The 19554-nt window shown below is 41.8% G+C and overlaps 2 protein-coding genes across 2 annotated transcripts; both read left to right on the top strand.

Annotated features, from left to right (window-relative positions):
• Positions 1 to 7491: 7491 nt before the first annotated feature.
• LOC124697689 (indole-3-glycerol phosphate lyase, chloroplastic-like) lies at positions 7492 to 10084 on the top strand. Its single transcript, XM_047230238.1, has 5 exons — positions 7492 to 7623; positions 9063 to 9461; positions 9559 to 9714; positions 9792 to 9851; positions 9950 to 10084. Exons 1-5 carry the CDS (start codon positions 7492 to 7494, stop codon positions 10082 to 10084), a joined length of 882 nt encoding a protein of 293 aa, XP_047086194.1.
• A 3171-nt stretch (positions 10085 to 13255) lies between these two features.
• LOC124704551 (tryptophan synthase alpha chain-like) lies at positions 13256 to 16645 on the top strand. Its single transcript, XM_047236821.1, has 8 exons — positions 13256 to 13330; positions 13750 to 13896; positions 13979 to 14153; positions 14917 to 14993; positions 15489 to 15566; positions 15962 to 16039; positions 16168 to 16227; positions 16316 to 16645. Exons 1-8 carry the CDS (start codon positions 13271 to 13273, stop codon positions 16448 to 16450), a joined length of 810 nt encoding a protein of 269 aa, XP_047092777.1. The 5' UTR covers positions 13256 to 13270; the 3' UTR covers positions 16451 to 16645.
• The last annotated feature ends 2909 nt before the right edge of the window (positions 16646 to 19554 follow it).

The raw sequence follows: 19554 nt of genomic DNA, 5'->3' as shown, positions 1-19554 counted from the left end.
TGTTAGCCACTCGCTGGTTTATCAAAGGCATGGTGGGGGGAGGCTTTGTTGACTACATGTCATGTCCTGAATAGAGTTCCTAACAAGAATAAAGATAAAACCCCTTACGAGGAGTGGACTGGGAGAAAACCATCACTTTCGTATTTGCGCACATGGGGATGTTTGGCGAAAGTCAATATTCCAATTACTAAGAAGCGCAAACTTGGACCAAAGACGGTGGATTGTATCTTTCTAGGTTATGCTCCGCGGAGTGTAGGATATAGATTTTTAGTAGTTCAATCCGAAGTACACGATATGCATGTTGATACTATTATGGAATCTCGTGATGCAACATTTTTTGAGAATATGTTTCCTATGAAAGATATGCATAGCATTGCTAGAATTTCTCGAGATAGTTCCCGAATCTAGTACATCTAATGAGTATTTTGAACAATCACATGAGAATGTTATCGAGAAGGATGACAATGAAGCTCCTAAACGGAGCAAGAGACGAAGGATTGAAAAATCCTTTGGTGATGATTTCATTGTGTACCTTGTGGATGATACTCCCACGTCCATTGCAGAGGCATATGCATCTCCGGATGCGGATAGTGACTGGAAAGAAGCTGTCCATAATGAGATGGACTCGATTCTTTCTAATGGAACTTGGGAGTTTTCAGAATGACCCCATGGATGCAAGCCTGTAGGCTGCAAATGGGTGTTCAAGAAGAAGCTAAGACCTGATGGTACTATTGGAAAGTACAAGGCGCGGCTTGTAGCGAAAGGCTACACACGAGAGAGAAGGCGAAGATTACTTCGACACCTATTCACCGTCGCTAGACTTACCACCATTCGAGTACTACTATCCATGGCTGCCTCCTATGGTCTTATCGTTCATCAAATGGACGTAAAGACAGCTTTCCTTAATGGAGAGTTGGAAGAGGAAATCTATATGGATCAGCCTGATGGGTTTGTAGTAAAAGGTGAAGAAAGAAAGGTGTGCAAGTTGCTGAAATCTTTATATGGCCTGAAACAAGCACCTAAGCAATGGCATGAGAAGTTTGACAGAACTTTAACTTCTGTAGGCTTTGTTGTCAATGAGGCCGACAAGTGCGTTTACTATCGCCATGGTGGGGGCGAAGGTGTTATACTATGTTTGTATGTGGATGATATTCTGATCTTTGGTACAAACATGAAAGTAATACACGAGGTCAAGTCTTTCTTGTCAAAGAGCTTTGATATGAAAGATCCGGGAGAAGCCGATGTGATTCGAACATCAAGCTGATTAAGAACGAGAGTGGGATTACTCTAACGCAATCCCATTATGTTGAGAAGATCTTGAGCCGGTTCGGCTATATTGATAGCAAGCCTTCTTCAACACCTTATGATCCCGGTGTGACACTACGCAAGAACCGGAGGATTGCCATAGATCAATTGAGATATTCTCGGATCGTTGGCTCACTCATGTACTTAGCGAGCGCGACTAGACCCGACATCTCTTTTGCTGTTAGCAAGTTGAGTAGGTTCATGTCAAACCCGGGTACTGATCATTGGCATGCACTTGATAGGGTCATGCGCTACCTATGTGGTACAATGAGTTATGGGATTCACTATTCGGGGCACCCAGTCGTGCTTGAAGGATATAGTGATTCGAATTGGATCTCGGATGTAGCTGATCTCGTACGCCACAAGTGGGTATGTATTTACCTTTGGAGGTGGCGCAGTGTCATGGAGATCTTGCAAGCAAACCATATTGACGAGGTCAACTATGGAAGCAGAACTTACTGCTTTAGACACAACCACCGTTGAATCAGAATGGTTGCGTGAGCTCTTGATGGACTTGCCCGTGGTTGAAAAACCTGTTCCGGCAATCCTTTTGAATTGTGACAATCAAACTCGTAATTGTCAAAGTGAACAATTCTAAGGATAACGCGAAGTCATCAAGACACGTCAAGAGACGTTTGAAGTCCGTCGGGAAATTGCGAAACTCCGGAGTAATAAGCAGTTACATATATTCAAACAGTACAAAAACTCGGCAGATCCCTTTACAAAGGGACTATCACGTAATGTGATAGAAAGTGCATCGAGGGAGATGGGTTTGAGACCCGTTGATGTTACACCATAGTGGTAACCCAACCTTTGTGATCGGAGATCCCGTGAATTAGGACCTGGGAAGAACAAACTAGTGGTTTAATTGAGGAGAGTATTATGTAACCCTCTCTATGTGAAGATGCACAACTCTCAATTGCTGTAAGGCAGGTTGGCAACAAGCCTTAATGTGTTTATGTTGGCTATTTTAGCAAAGATGCTGTCCTACGAGCATTCTTGAAATAACACACCTATATGAGTCCGATTGTTAAACGTCGCAATCTATGAGATTTGGGTGATCTCTAGTAAACTCATGAAGAGACCATGAAGTATGACGCATATGCTTCACCCGCGGGGTAGGCTACCGGCAGCCATGTACTGGTCATGACTTTGAGTGAAACCCTGTTCACGCAAAACTTGCAATTCAAGGCTTAGTCCATTGTTCAAGTGTGAATGGATGTAGCTTAAGGTTCTAGGCGGAAGTTCAACTTAACAGTCTCCGACTGAAACACTCGGTATATAAACAAGCAGCGAGTATTGGTAAATCTCTAAATGGGGATTTGAGATCCGGTGGGGGATTGTTGAAATATTGGGCCCACTTTTAGTGGCCCAAATTAGATTTCAGTTTTTCCTATAAATCTCAAAGCCCACATAGTGGCAGCCTTGTGAGTTTGAGCCCAAGTTGGTGGCAGCTCACTAGGGAGTGGCAAGAGGTGGGAAGTTTAGTCCCACATGGAAAGTTGGGAGGAAGTTAGACCACCTTATAAGGTGGGTTGTTCCACCACTAGTAAGTGAGTGAGAATAGGAGTGCTACACGCGCGCTCCTCCTCCTCCTCGCTCGTCTCGTCTCGACTCGACTCGACACGACACGTCACGACCGCGCGCCGCGCTCGTGGTGAGTGGATTGAGCCTCGAGCCGAGACTTTCCTTACTTTTTGCAGCTCAGGAAAACGAACGGAGTCCTAGACGGACGCGTCGCAGTTAGTCGGTTCGGGTCGCTCCCGGATCGTGGGCTATCTCGTAACCGACTCGAAACGTTCGTGCGACGTGGGCGTGGCCCACGTTGCCTAGGGTTTCCCGAGCCTATATAATCTCCTGCCCGGCTACCGCAGAAATACATCTAATACACGAGTTAGGGTTTCCACCTCTCTCTGCTTGCGCCGCCATCGTAGCCTACTCCATCCCGCGCGCCGACGTGCATCGGCGAACGGGAGAGCAGGTCTCCGGAACCGCTCGTCCTTGCGATCCTGTACGGGAGAGGGCGAACTAGGTTTTTGGGAAGCGCTCTGCGCGACTGCTCAAGCTCTTCATCACGGGTCGCCTTCCGTCCAAGTCGGGCGGTGCTGCCTACCGTCGTCTTCAACGCCGTCTACTTCGACCCGTCGTCCCCGTCGTCAACAACGTTGTCATCAACAACGTTACCGGCTGCGACATCGTCTGCTACACCTCCATCGCCACCTCCACCAGATCGGTACGTGCGACATATCTCGATCTGTTTAGCGATGGATGCTTTACTGTTTGCGCTGCTGCTGCTCATGTTGATTAATGCATCTAGTATGTTCGAGTTTCACATGTTAGTAGTTGCTGTCGTCATGCTTAATATTCTGGAATTAATCATGGAAATTGTGCCTAATTATCCAACAATCCACGCCGTCAGTATATGGTCACCGGCGGTAGCATCAGCACGGCGGCGCCGCCATTTTATGGTCACACAAAGTTTCAGCAGAGGAGCAACACATTCAACATGTCAAAAGAGGCTGGCCGGAAGCACGATACACAAGACAATCTGGCTAACACTTTTGAGACCCAAAACCCAATTCGTTGGGAGGGACCCCGTCAGAGGTTCCGATGACTATGGGCTGAACTTGGCGGGATTTGGCCGCTCCAAGCTCGGTTATCGATCTCTGGCAGAATCTATGCAAAGTCGCCAACATGAACAAAGGTATGAGGAAAAAACTAGATGAACTGATGTTTGTCGATTGTTTGCTTAATTTCAATCGGTCGTCACATATCACATATGTATATGAGGCGGCTGAACTTTCCATGCAAGTTATGGACATCTCTTTACATATTTTGTACAAAAAATGACTTCTAATTTCTGCCCAAATACCCTAGATCTACCCTAAGTTAGATAGAATCCAGATACAACTATGCCTATGTCCTGCTTCTTGTCTTGGCTTTGGAAATTGCTTCATCACTCAGATGGAGATTCGTAAAAAAAATACGTCTCAAAGTGTCGAAAAACTCTCGTCTTGCTTACATCGTTTTGATGTGTTTTCAGGTCCATTTTTAGCTTCAAATCGGATCCGGCACCAACATGTCACTCGGATCTTGCCAAGACTCTACGGCTTGCAAGATATGCCAGATGGAATCAACATAAAAATTGTACATCATGACGATACGAACAACTTCCGTGTTGAGCTTTGTGTCGGCCAGGACCGTCTTAATGCATTTCAAACCAAGCAAAAGGTTAATCTTCCATTCACGAGACAAGACATGCCATGTGTCTGATGCATGGTAAGGTGGGTGCCGGCGGAGGAGGAGTGAGCGTGAACTTCTTTTCTTACTTAGTGAAGTTGGAAGTGCTGCTTTCATAAGCTACACTAACTTTCTCCCAACCAGTAAGGTGAAATTAAATTTTGTCTCCCACATCTTCCAAGGTGACACTACATATGGTCTTAAGATTTTAGAATTTGTAGCCTATTTAGGAGACAGGGTGTTTCTGCACCCGGGTGCATATGCACCCTTTATTTGAAATGCATATTAAACATATTTCCAAATGTCAAAAAATACAAATATGTATACCTTGATATGTTACATGTTTGCAAAATTGTTTCAGCAAAAACCGATATGTTTTGCGCCCTGTACTAAAAAAGACAATTTTTTGGTGTTAAATTAGTCTATTTCTCGAGGTATTATTTGTCTATTTCACAAAGGGTATAAAAATTATTGATTTTACGTGAAACTTTACGTATACACATAGAAAATGTCCCTCTACATGCTAAAAAAATCCCTAAATTTTTTACTTTTTAAAATATATTTTATGAGCTGTGTTACGGTGATTGGGTAGTACTACCTAGTACTACAGAGTACTACTGTTGCGATTAATTGTGTCCGTCCGATCTGCCAAGTTAATTGTGCATTTTAAAGTAACTTACTAAGGTTATTATTGTAAAATTCGTAGGCAACCGCCCCACACCTCGCACGACCTCACGAGTTCGATCTGATTCCCGGCAGCTCCCCAAATCCTCTACCTGCTGCCTCACGACGGTGATAATTACTGGCCGTCTCCGAACCCCTCCGGCGACGGCGCCGGCCGGAACTTTTCCCTTTTCCCTTTTCCCTTTTCCCGTGGACGTCAGTGTTGATGTAGGTGTAGGTGCTGTCAGGGCGGCTCAGCGGGACGGTGCCGGCGCAGTCGGAGGCACGCGTCGGTTTCAGAAGATCGGAGCGCAGCCATCATCGCCGCCGTTCGCCGGTAGCACATGCACCGCCCAGGATATACCACTCGGATCCCCGCGCCAACGTCTTCCCTGCACTCCACCGCCGCGCATGCCGTCGTGCGCGAGTTCTAGGTCGAGAACAAGCTGGCAGACGACATCTTCCAGTATGCCCACGCAGTCGAACGTGAGTTCTAGGTCGAGAATAAGCTGGCGGACGACATCTTCCAGTATGCCCACGCCGTCGAGCGCGAGTTCCTGGTCGAGAAGAAGCCGGCGGGCAACATTTTCTTGCACGTCGGCCTAGGCCGTCTAGTGCGAGTTCCATATGTTGAGCAAGGTGAGTTTCCTATGGAATCCGCCACAGGGAGACGGGCCCCACGACACGTGCAAAGACACGTGCTCAAACGGGACGAAGCGTCAGCACGCGTCGGCGGCCGGAAACTTAGATGAAAGGGGATTTTCTTTTCTTTTAGATTGGAAACGCAGAGGAGAGGGGCGTAAGAGAGAGTTCACACTAACAGGTGGGGCCATGTAAGTCAAAATTACTTGTCTACCCTTTTAGTAAATAAAATAAATCAATATTTTTGGTGCTTTTTAGTACTTTCTTTGCAGTACTTTCCAGTACTACCTATTTTTACACCGTTGGATTAGGTGGGTTGGACGGCTCCTAAATTCCCCAATCATAGTAAAACTTGTATTTATATATACTTGATGTATACACACCCATGATCAGTTCTGGTTTTCCGCTATTTAGGCTGCCTACTTATGCCTAGCCCATATAATCCAAAGGTACGGTGATTCATCCGTAACCATTTGTTTCCTTACACGCCGTGGCAAGACACGTGAAACAGGCGTATGCACATATGTTTGATTGGTGTGGCTTAACGCAAAAATATCTTCATCATGCATGGTACCGGGGGCCCCGTCCTTTGCCATCAAGGGCAAATACATACGTAGAACTCATTTTCAGTACTTTCTAGGATCTGAAACCGACCACTGCATAGTACTATTCCAACCTTTAGCTGTGCCCATCTTGAATCTTGTCACGATCAACTTGACTATTATGCGAGACACAATAGAGAATCACATTGTTTCAAATGGTTTTCTATATGAATCAATATATTTAATGTGATAAAATGTGGCGATTTACAAAAAAACAATTCTTTTGGATAAGAATTGCACGAAATGATCATCCGGCCAAACTATTTCACGTTTTTAACCTTTTATGTGGCGTCCTTCGCAAGGACGCCACATCCTTATGTGCAGCGTCTTTCACACATTCTGTCATACGTGATGACTCGAGCCTGTCGACCAACAATGTGTGGCGTCACTCCCACGGGCACCACATAGATAGGTGAAATAGTTTGGCCGGAGGATTATTTTGTGCATTTTTTTCCCATAAAGGATTATTTTTGTGTAGATCGCCATAAAATGTGTTGATTACGCAAACAAACAAGTACGCGGCGCCATGTGGTTGGACGGTGGGGACGAATGAACCAGCTGCAAGTTTCTTTCGTGCCTCGTCGACGAAATTTCTTTTGAAAATGAGAGTTTGCGAAGCCAATGTTCACAGAGTAAAAAGAACAAGATGCCCAACAAAAACCATCAGAACCACATGCTTCCCCGAGATCTTATGTTCACAGTCGTGGACTCTTGAGCGTGGCTCGCTCCGAGCTATCTGGCCCTGCCTCGGCTGCTATATAAACGCGCACGGAGCCCATGTGTTTCTTCTACACTCGCTCACACATTCACATATAGTCCAGCTAGCTACACTTCGCTCACACATTCGCTCCGAGCTATCTGGCCCTGACTCAGGTGCGTAGCATACTCTACCGTAGCATCCATATAGCTATACATGTCTTTCGCGCTTGAGGCATCGTCTGCGCCGCCGCTGAGCCGTCCGGCGCGGGGCGGTGCAGCAGTGGTGACCGTGCCGAAGAGGCTTGTGATGACGACGACGGTCACCGCGGTGGCGATGTCCATGCCCCCACCGCAGCCGGGGAGGCGGACGGTGCTCAGAACGCCGCGTGCCGCCGTGCCGTTCGTCCCCGTTGCCAACGGGCGGAGCCTATCGGTGGCACAGACCCTGTCTAGGGTCAGGGAGCAGAGGAAGGTACGTGTAAACGACACCGTGCCATCCACCAGCAAGGATCAACCAATTACTACCCCATTCAGCGTTGAAAAGATGTCTTAGATGACACATCTAAATTTTGACAAGTCTAAAACATCTTTTTATACACGGGGCAGTATTATTGTTTTACGTCTCCAGAATTAGGCTGTCTAGTTTTACCTTGAGATCATGCATAGAACGGTTTCGCTAGTTCTCAGACGACTTCTAAACCATATGATTATATTGTGATTTATGCTAAAATGAGTTGCACTATGAGTTGCAACTGAGATTTTTTCTAATTGTAAATAGGGTTTACAACTAGGAAGAAATGTCTAGATAGTTAGATTGACTCGTGATTCGTGCTAGTTATATGTTTGCAACACGGTTTGCAACTGCCTCGGATCACTAGATTGCATTTTTTTCTTTACAATAGCTGATAATGGGTTGGGCAAAATCTTAGGATGAGGCACCCTTACACCCACCTGGCTCCATTACACTTGCTTCTGATTCGTGTTACTTTGTAAGTTGCAAGTGAGATTGCAACTAAAATAAGACATCACTTGACCGAGAACTAGTCACACCCTAAAAATAATATATTTTTTCCTCCTAGAAAACAATCTAGAACTTTGTATGCTCTTTTATTCGAGTCTTGAGGTGTGCAGTGGGGGCATGCCGCAATATTTTTTAATTGGATTTTTGGGTATTTAACCTTCAACCCCCAGTTATAATTTGAATGCACCTAACCAATGCACGCATCAGTCCGAACTGATAGAAAGGAGCTAGGCAATATATTTATAGTCAACACTCTCTCACGTTTAGACTATTTTAGTCCTTAATGTGGGTTCAAAATAGGCCGCACAATCTCTTCTTTTTTGTTTTTTATACTATGTGAGCAGCATATAGGATTGATGCACTAGCCAAGTTTTTCAAAAGTTCGAATTGAGAGAGAGGGGTCGGTCATCACACGCACATAAAACTTATTTTAGACTCTGTCATTTTATACATAAGATTGGGTTTTTTTGGGGCATATGAGGTGCACAATCCCTATCCATACCATCCTTTTTTTGTTTGGAGATATGTGCACAATCTTTTTCCTTTCTTTTTTTCCGGACAAAAAAAAAATTAGAGCTTGAGAATACCAGGTTAATATATTGTATTAGAACAACAATGTACGAAAAATATATTCGGCAATTTTGGATATCATGAAACTTAAACTAATAGAATTAATCTGTAAAATTCTCATTTTAGATATTTTGGTGCATACAAACATTCAAAGTTATTTTTAGACAAGTTAGATCTAATATGTTAGTTCACCTGCAAAGTTTCAGGTTTTACATTTTGTTATTTAGGACAAACAAACAAGAGAAAGTTCTCGCATGGATGCTCCTGCATGAGAGCTAATAAAAGATCTTTTCTCTTAATCGCGACTCGTACACAAGCAGACGGCGTTCATCCCATACATCACCGCCGGCGACCCCGATCTGGCGACCACGGCACATGCGCTCAGGCTCCTAGACGCTTGTGGCGCCGACGTCATTGAGCTCGGCATGCCTTCCTCGGACCCTTACGTCGACGGGCCAGTCATCCAGGCTTCCGCGGCGAGGGCGCTGGCTGGCGGGGCGACAGTCGACGCCGTGTTGTCCATGCTGAAGGAGGTGACTCCGGAGCTCTCCTGCCCGGTCGTGCTCTTGTCCTATCTCGGGCCTATCGTGCGGCAGGGTGCGGCGAACTTCACCGCCGCAGTCAAAGAAGCCGGGGTGAAGGGCCTTGTAGTGCCTGATCTTCCTTATGCCGAGACATGTGCATTCAGGCATGCAGCCAGAAACAACAACCTAGAGCTTGTACGTCCTTATCCCTCTTCAATAATGTATCTATAACAGAGCAGGATTTAGCTGCAGCCATTGACAGTTTTCGTTTTGTTTGAAAAAATGGCTGCAGGTCCTACTTATAACACCGACGACACCAGCAGAGAGGACCAAGGAGATCGCACAAGCTTCGCAAGGGTTTGTTTATGTTGTAAGCGTCACTGGAGTTACAGGTCCACGAGCAAGTGTGGACCCGCGTGTCAAAGATCGTCTCAAGAAAATTAAACAGGTCTGCATAATTATTTCAATTGTTGTTCAAGTTATTGTACTACCCATTCGCTTATATGGTTTTGTTACTATCTGCAGGTCACCCACAAAGCAGTGGCAGTAGGCTTTGGCATATCAACACCAGAACATGTTAGACAGGTGAAATCTTTTAATGATTGATAAAATATTCACTAGAAGTTATAGTAATTTTGTTGAGAAGTTCAACATGCTAAATGAACTTTTACGAATGGCAACAGATTGCAGAGTGGGGCGCAGATGCAGTGATCATTGGCAGTACAATGGTGAAACAGTTGGGTGAAGCAACTTCTCCGATCCAAGGGTTAAAGAGACTAGAAGAATATGCCAGAAGCCTAAAGGATGCGCTGCCATAGTTTATAAATATAGGAAACACAAGTTAATTAACTGGTTTGCCATATTTTCATACATATAATGTCAAAATTAATCAATAGGATTAATGAGCTACCTTTAAAAAAAAAAAGGACAAAAGCTCTATTAATTAGAAGAGAATGCCTAATTAATTAACTAGAAAAATGAGCGAAAACTGTTACACTAAAAAACACAAGAGAAGAACACCCAACGCAAACAAGTTTCCCACTAGAAAAACCAATAAACTCTCTCAACTTACTTCAAATGCGAACTCATGACACTTGAATCATTGAACGGCAAAGAAGACCTCACTAAACGGACATGACACCCTGAAATGGGTCTATCAAGTAGATGCAGAAGCTTTGCTTGCAATGCCTCTCATTTTTATGATTCCCTTAAGAGACTTCTCCGTGACATCACATGTGTTGTGTGTTACAGATGTAACACTTCATCAGCCTATCAAATATATAAGTTTTACATACCATGTACATTGTACAAGAAGCATGGGTCCACCAATTTCACGTCTTGTAGCGCTAGCGTACATTCAAGTTCACGTCTTGTACTTTTAAGTTCAGAGCCCACGCACTTCCAAGTAAGCATGTATGTACTTTCAAGTACACATAATGTACTTTCAGGTGCAGCGCGCACCTAGTTCGTTATCCTAACAACACGAAGTACAAATATACTAAAAACTGAGGTACTCCACAAAATGAAAGTATACAGTACGTAGTTTCTGAAGTTTTTAAAAAGGCGTTTTGAAACCTAATCATATGGAATTTAATATAAGTAGAGTAGTTACTAAAGTAGAAGAAAAGTGCATCGAAACCTAACAACACGAAGTATAAATATATTAAAAACCCGAAGCAGTACAGAAAGTACAAGTATAATAGTTTGTGAAGTACTGAAAAAATATTTTTTGAAACCTATCAACATAGGATATATTTTCAAAAATTTAGACATAAAGAATGCACCGGCCGAAAACTGTCAGTAATTAGGACAAATGGTTCTAAAGATACATTGTTTTGAACTTTGAATCTCAAAAAATAGGAATGTAATCGGATCAGATATGATCACATTTTTTCCGTTGTCGTATCCAATACCACATTTTTTGACGGATTTAGAGCAGATCGGATAATGATAGGTTGCTGATTCGAATGTGAATATGTGAGACCGTGGATTTGGAACGAAATGGAGCAGACTCGAGACAGAAATAAAACTAATCGGATAGGTATGCGCATGTGTAAAAGGTCACACCGTACAACCAAAATACTCATATAATAAATAGTTATAACACGAGAGAATGAACAAATAAAACATGACCACGTGAAAAAATAGTCCATTTGTATGTAACAGGCAAACACAAGGGATAAGATAGCATCAATAAATGTTTCTGCAGCCCCATATCCTAATAAATTTGGATTCCGCATAACACATTATGTCTATGTAAGTGAGCTTTCTTTAATAGTAGAAAACTAAGAAATTCATTAACTATGCTATATTAACCTTTATATTTTGGTTATCGCATTATTCGGATCAAAACCGTCAAATAATCCTAAATAATTTTTGGATGCCATTATCTGGGTGCTATCTAGCATGACATATCTTATACCGTATCCTGGTGTCAAGTTCAAAATAAGATACTTTTATGTGTCAGATTTATTCAAACCTTATATGGATCCATAAAACGGATTTAGGACGAATTGGTGTGGAAATGATCCTATTCATTTACAATCCAACAAAAATACACATACAATATTTCAACCACCCTGGAAGTGAAATCTCACCAAAACTCTCTTATAAGCATTCAACCGGCCATATGTCAACAGTATAGATGAAACAAGTACACTTTGCAAAAGTTAGCCTCCACTTTCTAACTATTTCTATTTTGTTATGAGACGACGCAGTGTGTAACTTGAAATCCTATAAGCCGCCCAATGCGGCAAGGATGGCCGGTGAGGTCCACCCCCGTGGTGTCCTAGGCCCATTTCATGACTTCCCTTTTCCTTTTTTTTGATTCTGTCATTTTTCCTCGGGTTATGTTTCTTGCAAGGTTTTGTTTGGTTTACTCTTTTCTTGTTCCACCTTTCTACCGGTTCTTTTTCTATGAGTTTTATTATAGTTTTTTGTTTTATTTTAGATTTACCTTTTACGTTTACGTTTTCTATTCTATTTCATTTTTTCTTTTCTTTTTTTTGTTTTATTTATCTTCCATTTTTTCTTATATATATACATAAATGTCCATTATTGTGGGAAAACCATTCATGGGTTTAGAAAAATATGTTTACAGGGTTGAAATTATGTTTACAGGGTTGAAAATATGTTTCTTTTCATAGTTAAATTGGTGACTCATTGAGAAAAATCATGTACGAGGTTAAAAAAAGTGTTCACGGATTCTACAAATAGGTTAACAGTTTTCACTAAAATGTTCCGAGTTTTAATAAATGTGTCATTGATTTTGAAAAATGTTAACGACCTTGAATAAATGTTCTTAGGTATCAAAAAAATATGTTCACATATTAAATAAAATGTTTATTCATATTAAAAATGTTTGTCCATGTTGTTTGAAAAATATCCACTAGGTTTTGAAATTATTCATGAGTTCTAAAATTATGTTCACGAACTAAAAAAAGGGCATGTATTTGGAAAAATACTCATGGTTTAAAGAAATACATTTATGTTTGTGGATCAAAATACTCAGCGAAGAACATTCATGTTACATCTTTAAACTAAAAGTAAAATTTTCAATTTTATGGAAAAATAAAAGAATAAATTAAATTATAAATATAAATATAAATATAAAAGAAATGCGCAATGCGGCACAGAAAAATAAACTGAAAACTAAAAAGGAAAACCAAGACGGCGTTAACGGGCTGGCCCACCGCGGTTTGCTATGTGTTGCGCTAGTAGCCCGTGCCTAAAACTGCCCGGGACGGACGGAGTGGGCTCATCGTGTGGTGGGTCGGCCCGGCTCGCAGAAGCTAACGAGGCCCAATGCTTTTTCTTCGCATTTGCGTTCCGACACGGCCCAAGGCGCAGTGTCACGCCGACGTGGCATTCCATTTGAGCCTTTCCCTGCCAACATTTCCCTCTCGGTTGCGGCCGCCGGCGCCGCCGCGATCTCGTCGGCTTCTTCGTTGCACCGGCGGAGACCTCGGCGCGCGACGCCAGGGAGTTGTTCCGCCGCCGCGCCGATGGCCGATGGCAAGCGCAGCGTGGCGGAGACCTTCTACAGGCTCCGGGAGCAGGGCAAGGCACGTGCTCCTTACGCCTTAACCTTTGCTTCGCGCTATGATTTAGAGGGCGCTAAGCCGTGGTTCCTTATTGTGCGCTATGCGTGCGGCTGCTGACGTGTTGTGTGTGTTGGGTGAGGGTGGACGGCGGAGCAATGCTGCTTGAGGTGTATTGTTTTTACCTTTTTTTGGAAGAATTGCTGCTTGAGGTGTATTGTATAAGCTTGCGACTGTTCAGAATCCGTTCGTCTAGCTGTCTAATTTGCCAGAGTATGGTACTCCAAGTCGTTCTCCAAGTAATGCCCTGATGAATTGGGGAATATCGGTATTACATGTACTCTCAGTTGTGAAAATTGTAGCACAACAACAGGGTGTGATTGCACATAATTTTGTGGTACGGTTTATTTTTACCCGTTTTGGCTAACCATAAACTTTTCCAGACCGCGTTCATCCCATTCATCACCGCCGGTGACCCTGATTTGGCAACCACAGCGAAAGCGTTGAAGATCCTAGATGCCTGCGGCTCAGATGTGATTGAACTTGGTGTACCTTACTCTGATCCATTGGCTGATGGTCCGGTTATTCAGGTACAATTTCCACTATATTTATACTTTTCATCTTTTGTATTTGACATGGGTTACAAGTGTTTTTGCTTCGCAAACATTTCAGGCCGCAGCATACCGTGCGCTGAAGGGAGGCACTACACTCAGTTCTGTCTTAGCGATGCTCAAGGAGGTTATACTGGAACTGTCTTGCCCCATTGTTCTCTTCACATACTGCAACCCAATTCTCAAGCTTGGAGTGCGGAACTTCATGAATAATATTAAACAAGCTGGTGTAAATGGTATATTTTCTTACATGGTAGTCAATAATACGAACTTACGATGTTTTGTAGTAATTCATGTATGATATTTCTTGATTTTGTGATTTCTGTTTGTCTTGAACATGATGTGAGCTTAGCTTCTGTTCTCTAATTACTAGTATTGATTAGTAATCAAAGAAGAAGGAACTCAGAGCAGAAAGGCAAATATACAGGCAAGAGAAAGTTAGATAGGGATGACATCTTTACGGACTAAGAACAAATGTTTTTTTTACCCTTTAAAAGAGAGGACCCATTTGAAGTATTTCAAGACACTTCCCTTCAGTTTGTCATCAAGTGCAACAATTTCTTGACCGATTATTGCATAATAGTTTTTCTGCAGTCAGCCTGTCTACATTGAACTGGAAATCTCTCTTTTCATTTAATCCTTTATTTACATCAGAACTCCTTTCTGTACAAGAAACGTCAGGGGAGCATTCCACTTCGTTGATATCTTTCTCTTGTGCATGAATAAGATATAGAGATGGACTAGCTAGTTGGAATTTACTATTCTAATTCAGTTCCTTAAAATTGCATGACTATACACAACCTTTTCCCATGGTCTCTGCAATCCTCATTTATTGAAAATTGGTGAAAATAGCTGATTATTTTCAAACATAGATTATAGATTTTGAACCTGATCAGATGCTCTTCCATGAACTGATGATGTTCTTTCAATTTACAAAAAAAAATGTACGTGTAGTTCAGTAGTTGTGTGGTTGTTGATTTGCACTTGTTATATCTACAGGTCTTGTCGTACCTGATCTTCCTTTGGAGGAGACAACATTACTAAGGAGTGAGGCCACTATGCACAACATAGAGCTGGTTTTTCCTCACTCTCATCTTGTCGTGTAATAATGTTCATTTAAAATTTATGTTACATCAAATTATCTACAGCCTGGACAAGATTGGTCCATTGAATTAGAAATATGAGCAGGTCAAATGACCCCACTGGGTCAGGCGAATTTGACCAATCCAAGCCACGTTCAGAAACTCAGTGCAGTTTTTTTTTCCTCGAACACACATCTAAGTGCACACCATTTGTACTAGGAGGAAGCACCGAGATGGCGCTAAGTTTTACAGCCAGTTCGGAAAAAAAAAGCAAAGCACAAAGTAACGGATAAGCAAAAGAAATTCAGGGCAGTCTGGTTTTAGATCCTTATAATTACAATGCTAAACATGAATATTTGTTTACCTGCACTACCTAGTTAGAATGGTGTCACAGCAGAACGTTATGAGGATATAAGGTGGACTTATAACTAAGAAAGTTATCTTGAGTTCAGTCACTTATCGATTTATATTTCTCACTGTCGGGTACAGGTGCTACTTACAACACCAACCACACCAACCGAGAGGATGAAGGAAATCACAAAAGTTTCGGAAGGATTTATTTACCTTGTGAGTATCAAGAAGACACCTACTATTTGCTTGAAGTTTGTCATCATATATGAACATTATTTTTTACTTTTATTCCCTAGTTAATAATTCATCTTGAGTAATATGGAATAGTTGTTGACTATATGTTGTGTTTGCACTTTAATGAGACACCGTATAATTTTTCAGCTCATGCTTCCTATAGATACCCAGGAATTCTAGCATGTGTTAGCAGAAAAGCATTAAAATGGAAACAACTGAAGTTTGCGAGCTGCAAGCAATTAAATCATGGCACATTAAACAAATGAAAGGTCATTTCATCTGTTATACTCACCACCATGATGTACATGTACCCAAAATTTGTTTAAAATCACTGGAATGTACCTGTATGTATGGTTACTAGCTCATATGTTATGCAGGTGAGCGCCGTGGGAGTTACAGGTGCACGCTCAAATGTAAACTTGCGTGTTGAGCATCTTCTTCAGGAGATCAAGCAGGTTTTGCAAACTATAACCCTCTTCTCGTGGGTAGACAGTAAACATGAGGAAGCATTACAATTCAGTCTGTAGAAAATTGTTTTGAAGAATGCTTGAAGCTAATATAGCTTCTCTTCCTGAGCTTACAGGTTACAGACAAACCCGTGGCTGTCGGCTTTGGCATATCAACTCCAGAGCAAGCGAAGCAGGTGAATTAGGCCAGCACAACTTTCATATCATGTGTTATTAGGTTTGTCTTTTTTATAGTTTTGAGAGTGATTGCTATTTGTAACACAGATCGCGGGCTGGGGAGCAGATGGTGTGATCATTGGCAGTGCAATTGTTAGACAGTTGGGTGAAGCCGGTTCTCCTGAAGAAGGCCTAAAAAGAATAGAAGAGTACGCCAAGAGCATCAAGGCTGCCATTCCATGAGACTAGCAGTTCCATCATTAACAAGCCAATTAGATTGTAAGCAGATCATTTATCTTGCGGTAGTCTGGTCGAAGGGCTTGGAGTCTGTAGTTCATCTAGCATATTTCATTCTAGTGCTTGAAATAATATATATCTTTATGTGTTGGAATCACAAAATGATTAACAAGGAAATTCAGAAATGGTTCAGAGCTTAACTGCACACGCAGGGACGGAGACAAGGGGGATACCCCCCCCCCCTATGCTCATGATCCCCCCTCCCCCCCTATACTTCATTCCTAGCTATGTCCCTGTGCACACGACCACTTTTCGTTCTCCTTTTTAGAGGGAAAATGATTGTAAAATGTTGGGTTATTGTGAGGACTTATCCTTTAAGGAATAACAGGATAAGGCCGTGGTTGCTTTATATGGCTGGCTTGAATTTTGTCATCCGAGTCAACATTCATCTCGTTTTCTATATGGATGAGGCGGGACAATGGATGCGCTGAAAATGACACTGCCTTCAGATTATTCTTCTTGCCCGTTGGAGGAGGGACAAAAGGGCTGTCAGGCTGGGCTAGAGCAGTATCCCTCTGCTAGAGATTGTAAGGCTGGCGCAAATTTCTAGGTTACTAATTTGATCAACATAACATGATTATAATACAAAACTATGTCACTAGAAAGTAGAACATCTAAACTCTCTACTGATATATATTTTATAATTTTTTTTTATTAGGTTAGTTAAATTTACGACCTAGAGATACGTATAGTCCTTATATAATATCTAATGAAGGGAGTATTTCCTATTTTACCAGATACCGATAACGTTCTAGGTGTACACTCGTATTTGTTCCATACTCTCTTTTGAAACATGCGAGAGCTGTAGAAAACGTGGGTAAAAGATGCTCATTTTTTTCCGAAAGGGGAGATTATCTCTTCATCAAAGAGATGCACACGACCTAAAAAAAGAACCATGGTCCTCCTGTATATTGGGGCTAGAAAAGTCAAGCAAATACGCATCGTTCCCGCTATGTGAAGCTACCTTCTGGCGTTCAAGAGACCGGAGGAGGAAGAAAACATTGGCTTTAACACCTGAGTTTGAGTCAATTGTTTAGCTGGATCAGCACAAAAGTGCAACTTTTGTTTGTGAATTTTATCAACACGTGTTGAAAAAATGCAATAGGAATGATCTATTTCGTTGGATATTCAAACAAGAAGATATTGCAATACTAAACGGCTTCTATATGGTTAGGCAGAAAAAAACAGTTCTTCCGGTGAATCCATTTTCAGTTTGAGCTTAGATTGAGACATTCACAATTGGAATGTGAAAATAGTAGTACGTATACCCCAATTCCAAATTAAGTGACATAATTTTGTTAGATGCGATGCGACACATTAAAATATGTCTAGATATATCGAAAGTTGTGTCACCTAATTTGCAATGGATGAAATAGTAATCACTAAATTTTCATCCAAATATTTCGTTATAATTAGTAACTTGAACGCTGGAGACCTTCATCCATGTCTAAGACATTACATGTCCTTACATATTTATCCAGAGAACATGTGTCCACCATTGGAGATGGGACCATGCTCGATTCTTTTCCAAATCCGGCCTCTTTGGAAAAAAAAAACAGAGAGTCTTTATCGACGAAAAGAACCTAACGGCGTTTGCCTTTCTCTTTTTGGATGAGATCAAGACAAGACAAGGATATGTTATCCTTTAGTAATAAGCAGCAGAGCGAGGGAACATTTTGTCACGTCGATGGATGGTGTAGAAAAAAAAGGGCTGATAAGCATGGATGACGTTGCGATCGGGCGTGTCATGTCACGAAGCCATGATTGATGATTTGTAGTCGCGGTTCACCTACAGGAGCAGACATACGTACGCGCGCCGGGACCGAAACTAGAGGCGCAGGTTTCGTTTCCGTTTTTTCTGGCCCAGATCGCCTGAAAATGCATCCTAATCTAAAATTCCTGTGGCTGTGGCGCATGGTTCAGTATACTTATTCAATTATTGATTGTTGGAAATGAAAATGACGGTGCAAGTTGCGACGGGTATCGGTGCTCGTTCCTAAATACTCCGACAGTCACTCATAAATAAAAACTTGAAGAAATACTTAGGAAAAAGATATTCTCTATGTCGTAAAATATGTGACTCTACTTTTTCTAGATATGGATTTATCTAAACACTAAAATGTAGTCTAGATAGATATAGATAAAATCGAGCTACTTATTTTAACGGAGAAAGTATACATTACTTAAACTATCAAAATTAATTGTCATAGATTTATTAAAATATGGATGTATATAGAAACATATTTTTACATCCAGAGAATGGATTTTGTACACACACATGGGTGTTGGTGTGTTTCGGAACCGACGGAAACACTCAGACCCATGCGGGTAGGTGCAAATTGTATTTCCATTTTGATAAATATGCGAATCTTTTCAGATAGAAGTAGTGGGAGTAGTATTAATGACTACCCTTCTAATCCATAATTTTTGTTGCAAATTTAGACGCCTTCAGATATATTTTTAAATATATATATCTGAATTTGTGGTAAAAACTATAGAACAAAGGAAGTACCTTATTTCTAAATTAGTGACTCGGTTTTTATCTAGAAGGAGATGTACCCAGACGCAATTCAATGTATGGATGCATTTATATCAGAAAAATAGGTTAAGTCCCTTATTTTTCTCACCGCCTTATTTTGAAACTGGGGCAATATTCTTTTTTTTTTTTTTTTTTTTGCGAATTCAGAGAGCTTTATTGATTAACTGATAGGATTACAGTCACTCGTAAGAGTATCTACGAGAAAGCCTGGGTTATAGTTGATCCACAGACATCTCTTCCTATCAACACTAGCTTGCTTAGCACATAAGTGGGCAGCCATGTTTGCATCCCTCCCAACTGAAACAATGCTAAAACTAGAAAAAGCTCTCCTAATCTCCCTAATCTCTTGACAAATAGGCATTAACTCTGATCTATTTATATCATTCCCATTACAGAAATTGACAGCTATCTGCGAATCACTCTCAATGATCACCCGGCTGTAATTTCTCTCCATGGACAATCTTGCACCATCAAGGATAGCCCTTGCCTCCATCATAAGAGCATTAGCACC

This window comes from Lolium rigidum, chromosome 3, assembly GCF_022539505.1.
Source record: "Lolium rigidum isolate FL_2022 chromosome 3, APGP_CSIRO_Lrig_0.1, whole genome shotgun sequence".
Taxonomy (NCBI): domain Eukaryota; kingdom Viridiplantae; phylum Streptophyta; class Magnoliopsida; order Poales; family Poaceae; genus Lolium; species Lolium rigidum.
The sequence above is the reverse complement of the archived record's forward strand: the minus strand, read 5'-3'. Positions and strand labels throughout refer to the sequence as shown.

Bases quoted from the DNA above. Each gene is read 5' to 3' on its own strand.
- LOC124704551 (XM_047236821.1), top strand. From the start codon at position 13,271: ATGGCCGATGGCAAGCGCAGCGTGGCGGAGACCTTCTACAGGCTCCGG. The intron at 14,994-15,488 runs GTTTTTCCTCAC...TGTCGGGTACAG, and splicing joins CTATGCACAACATAGAGCTG to GTGCTACTTACAACACCAAC. The intron at 16,040-16,167 runs GTTTTGCAAACT...CTGAGCTTACAG, and splicing joins TTCTTCAGGAGATCAAGCAG to GTTACAGACAAACCCGTGGC.
- LOC124697689 (XM_047230238.1), top strand. From the start codon at position 7,492: ATGCCCCCACCGCAGCCGGGGAGGCGGACGGTGCTCAGAACGCCGCGT. The intron at 7,624-9,062 runs GTACGTGTAAAC...GTACACAAGCAG, and splicing joins GGGTCAGGGAGCAGAGGAAG to ACGGCGTTCATCCCATACAT. The intron at 9,462-9,558 runs GTACGTCCTTAT...AAATGGCTGCAG, and splicing joins GAAACAACAACCTAGAGCTT to GTCCTACTTATAACACCGAC.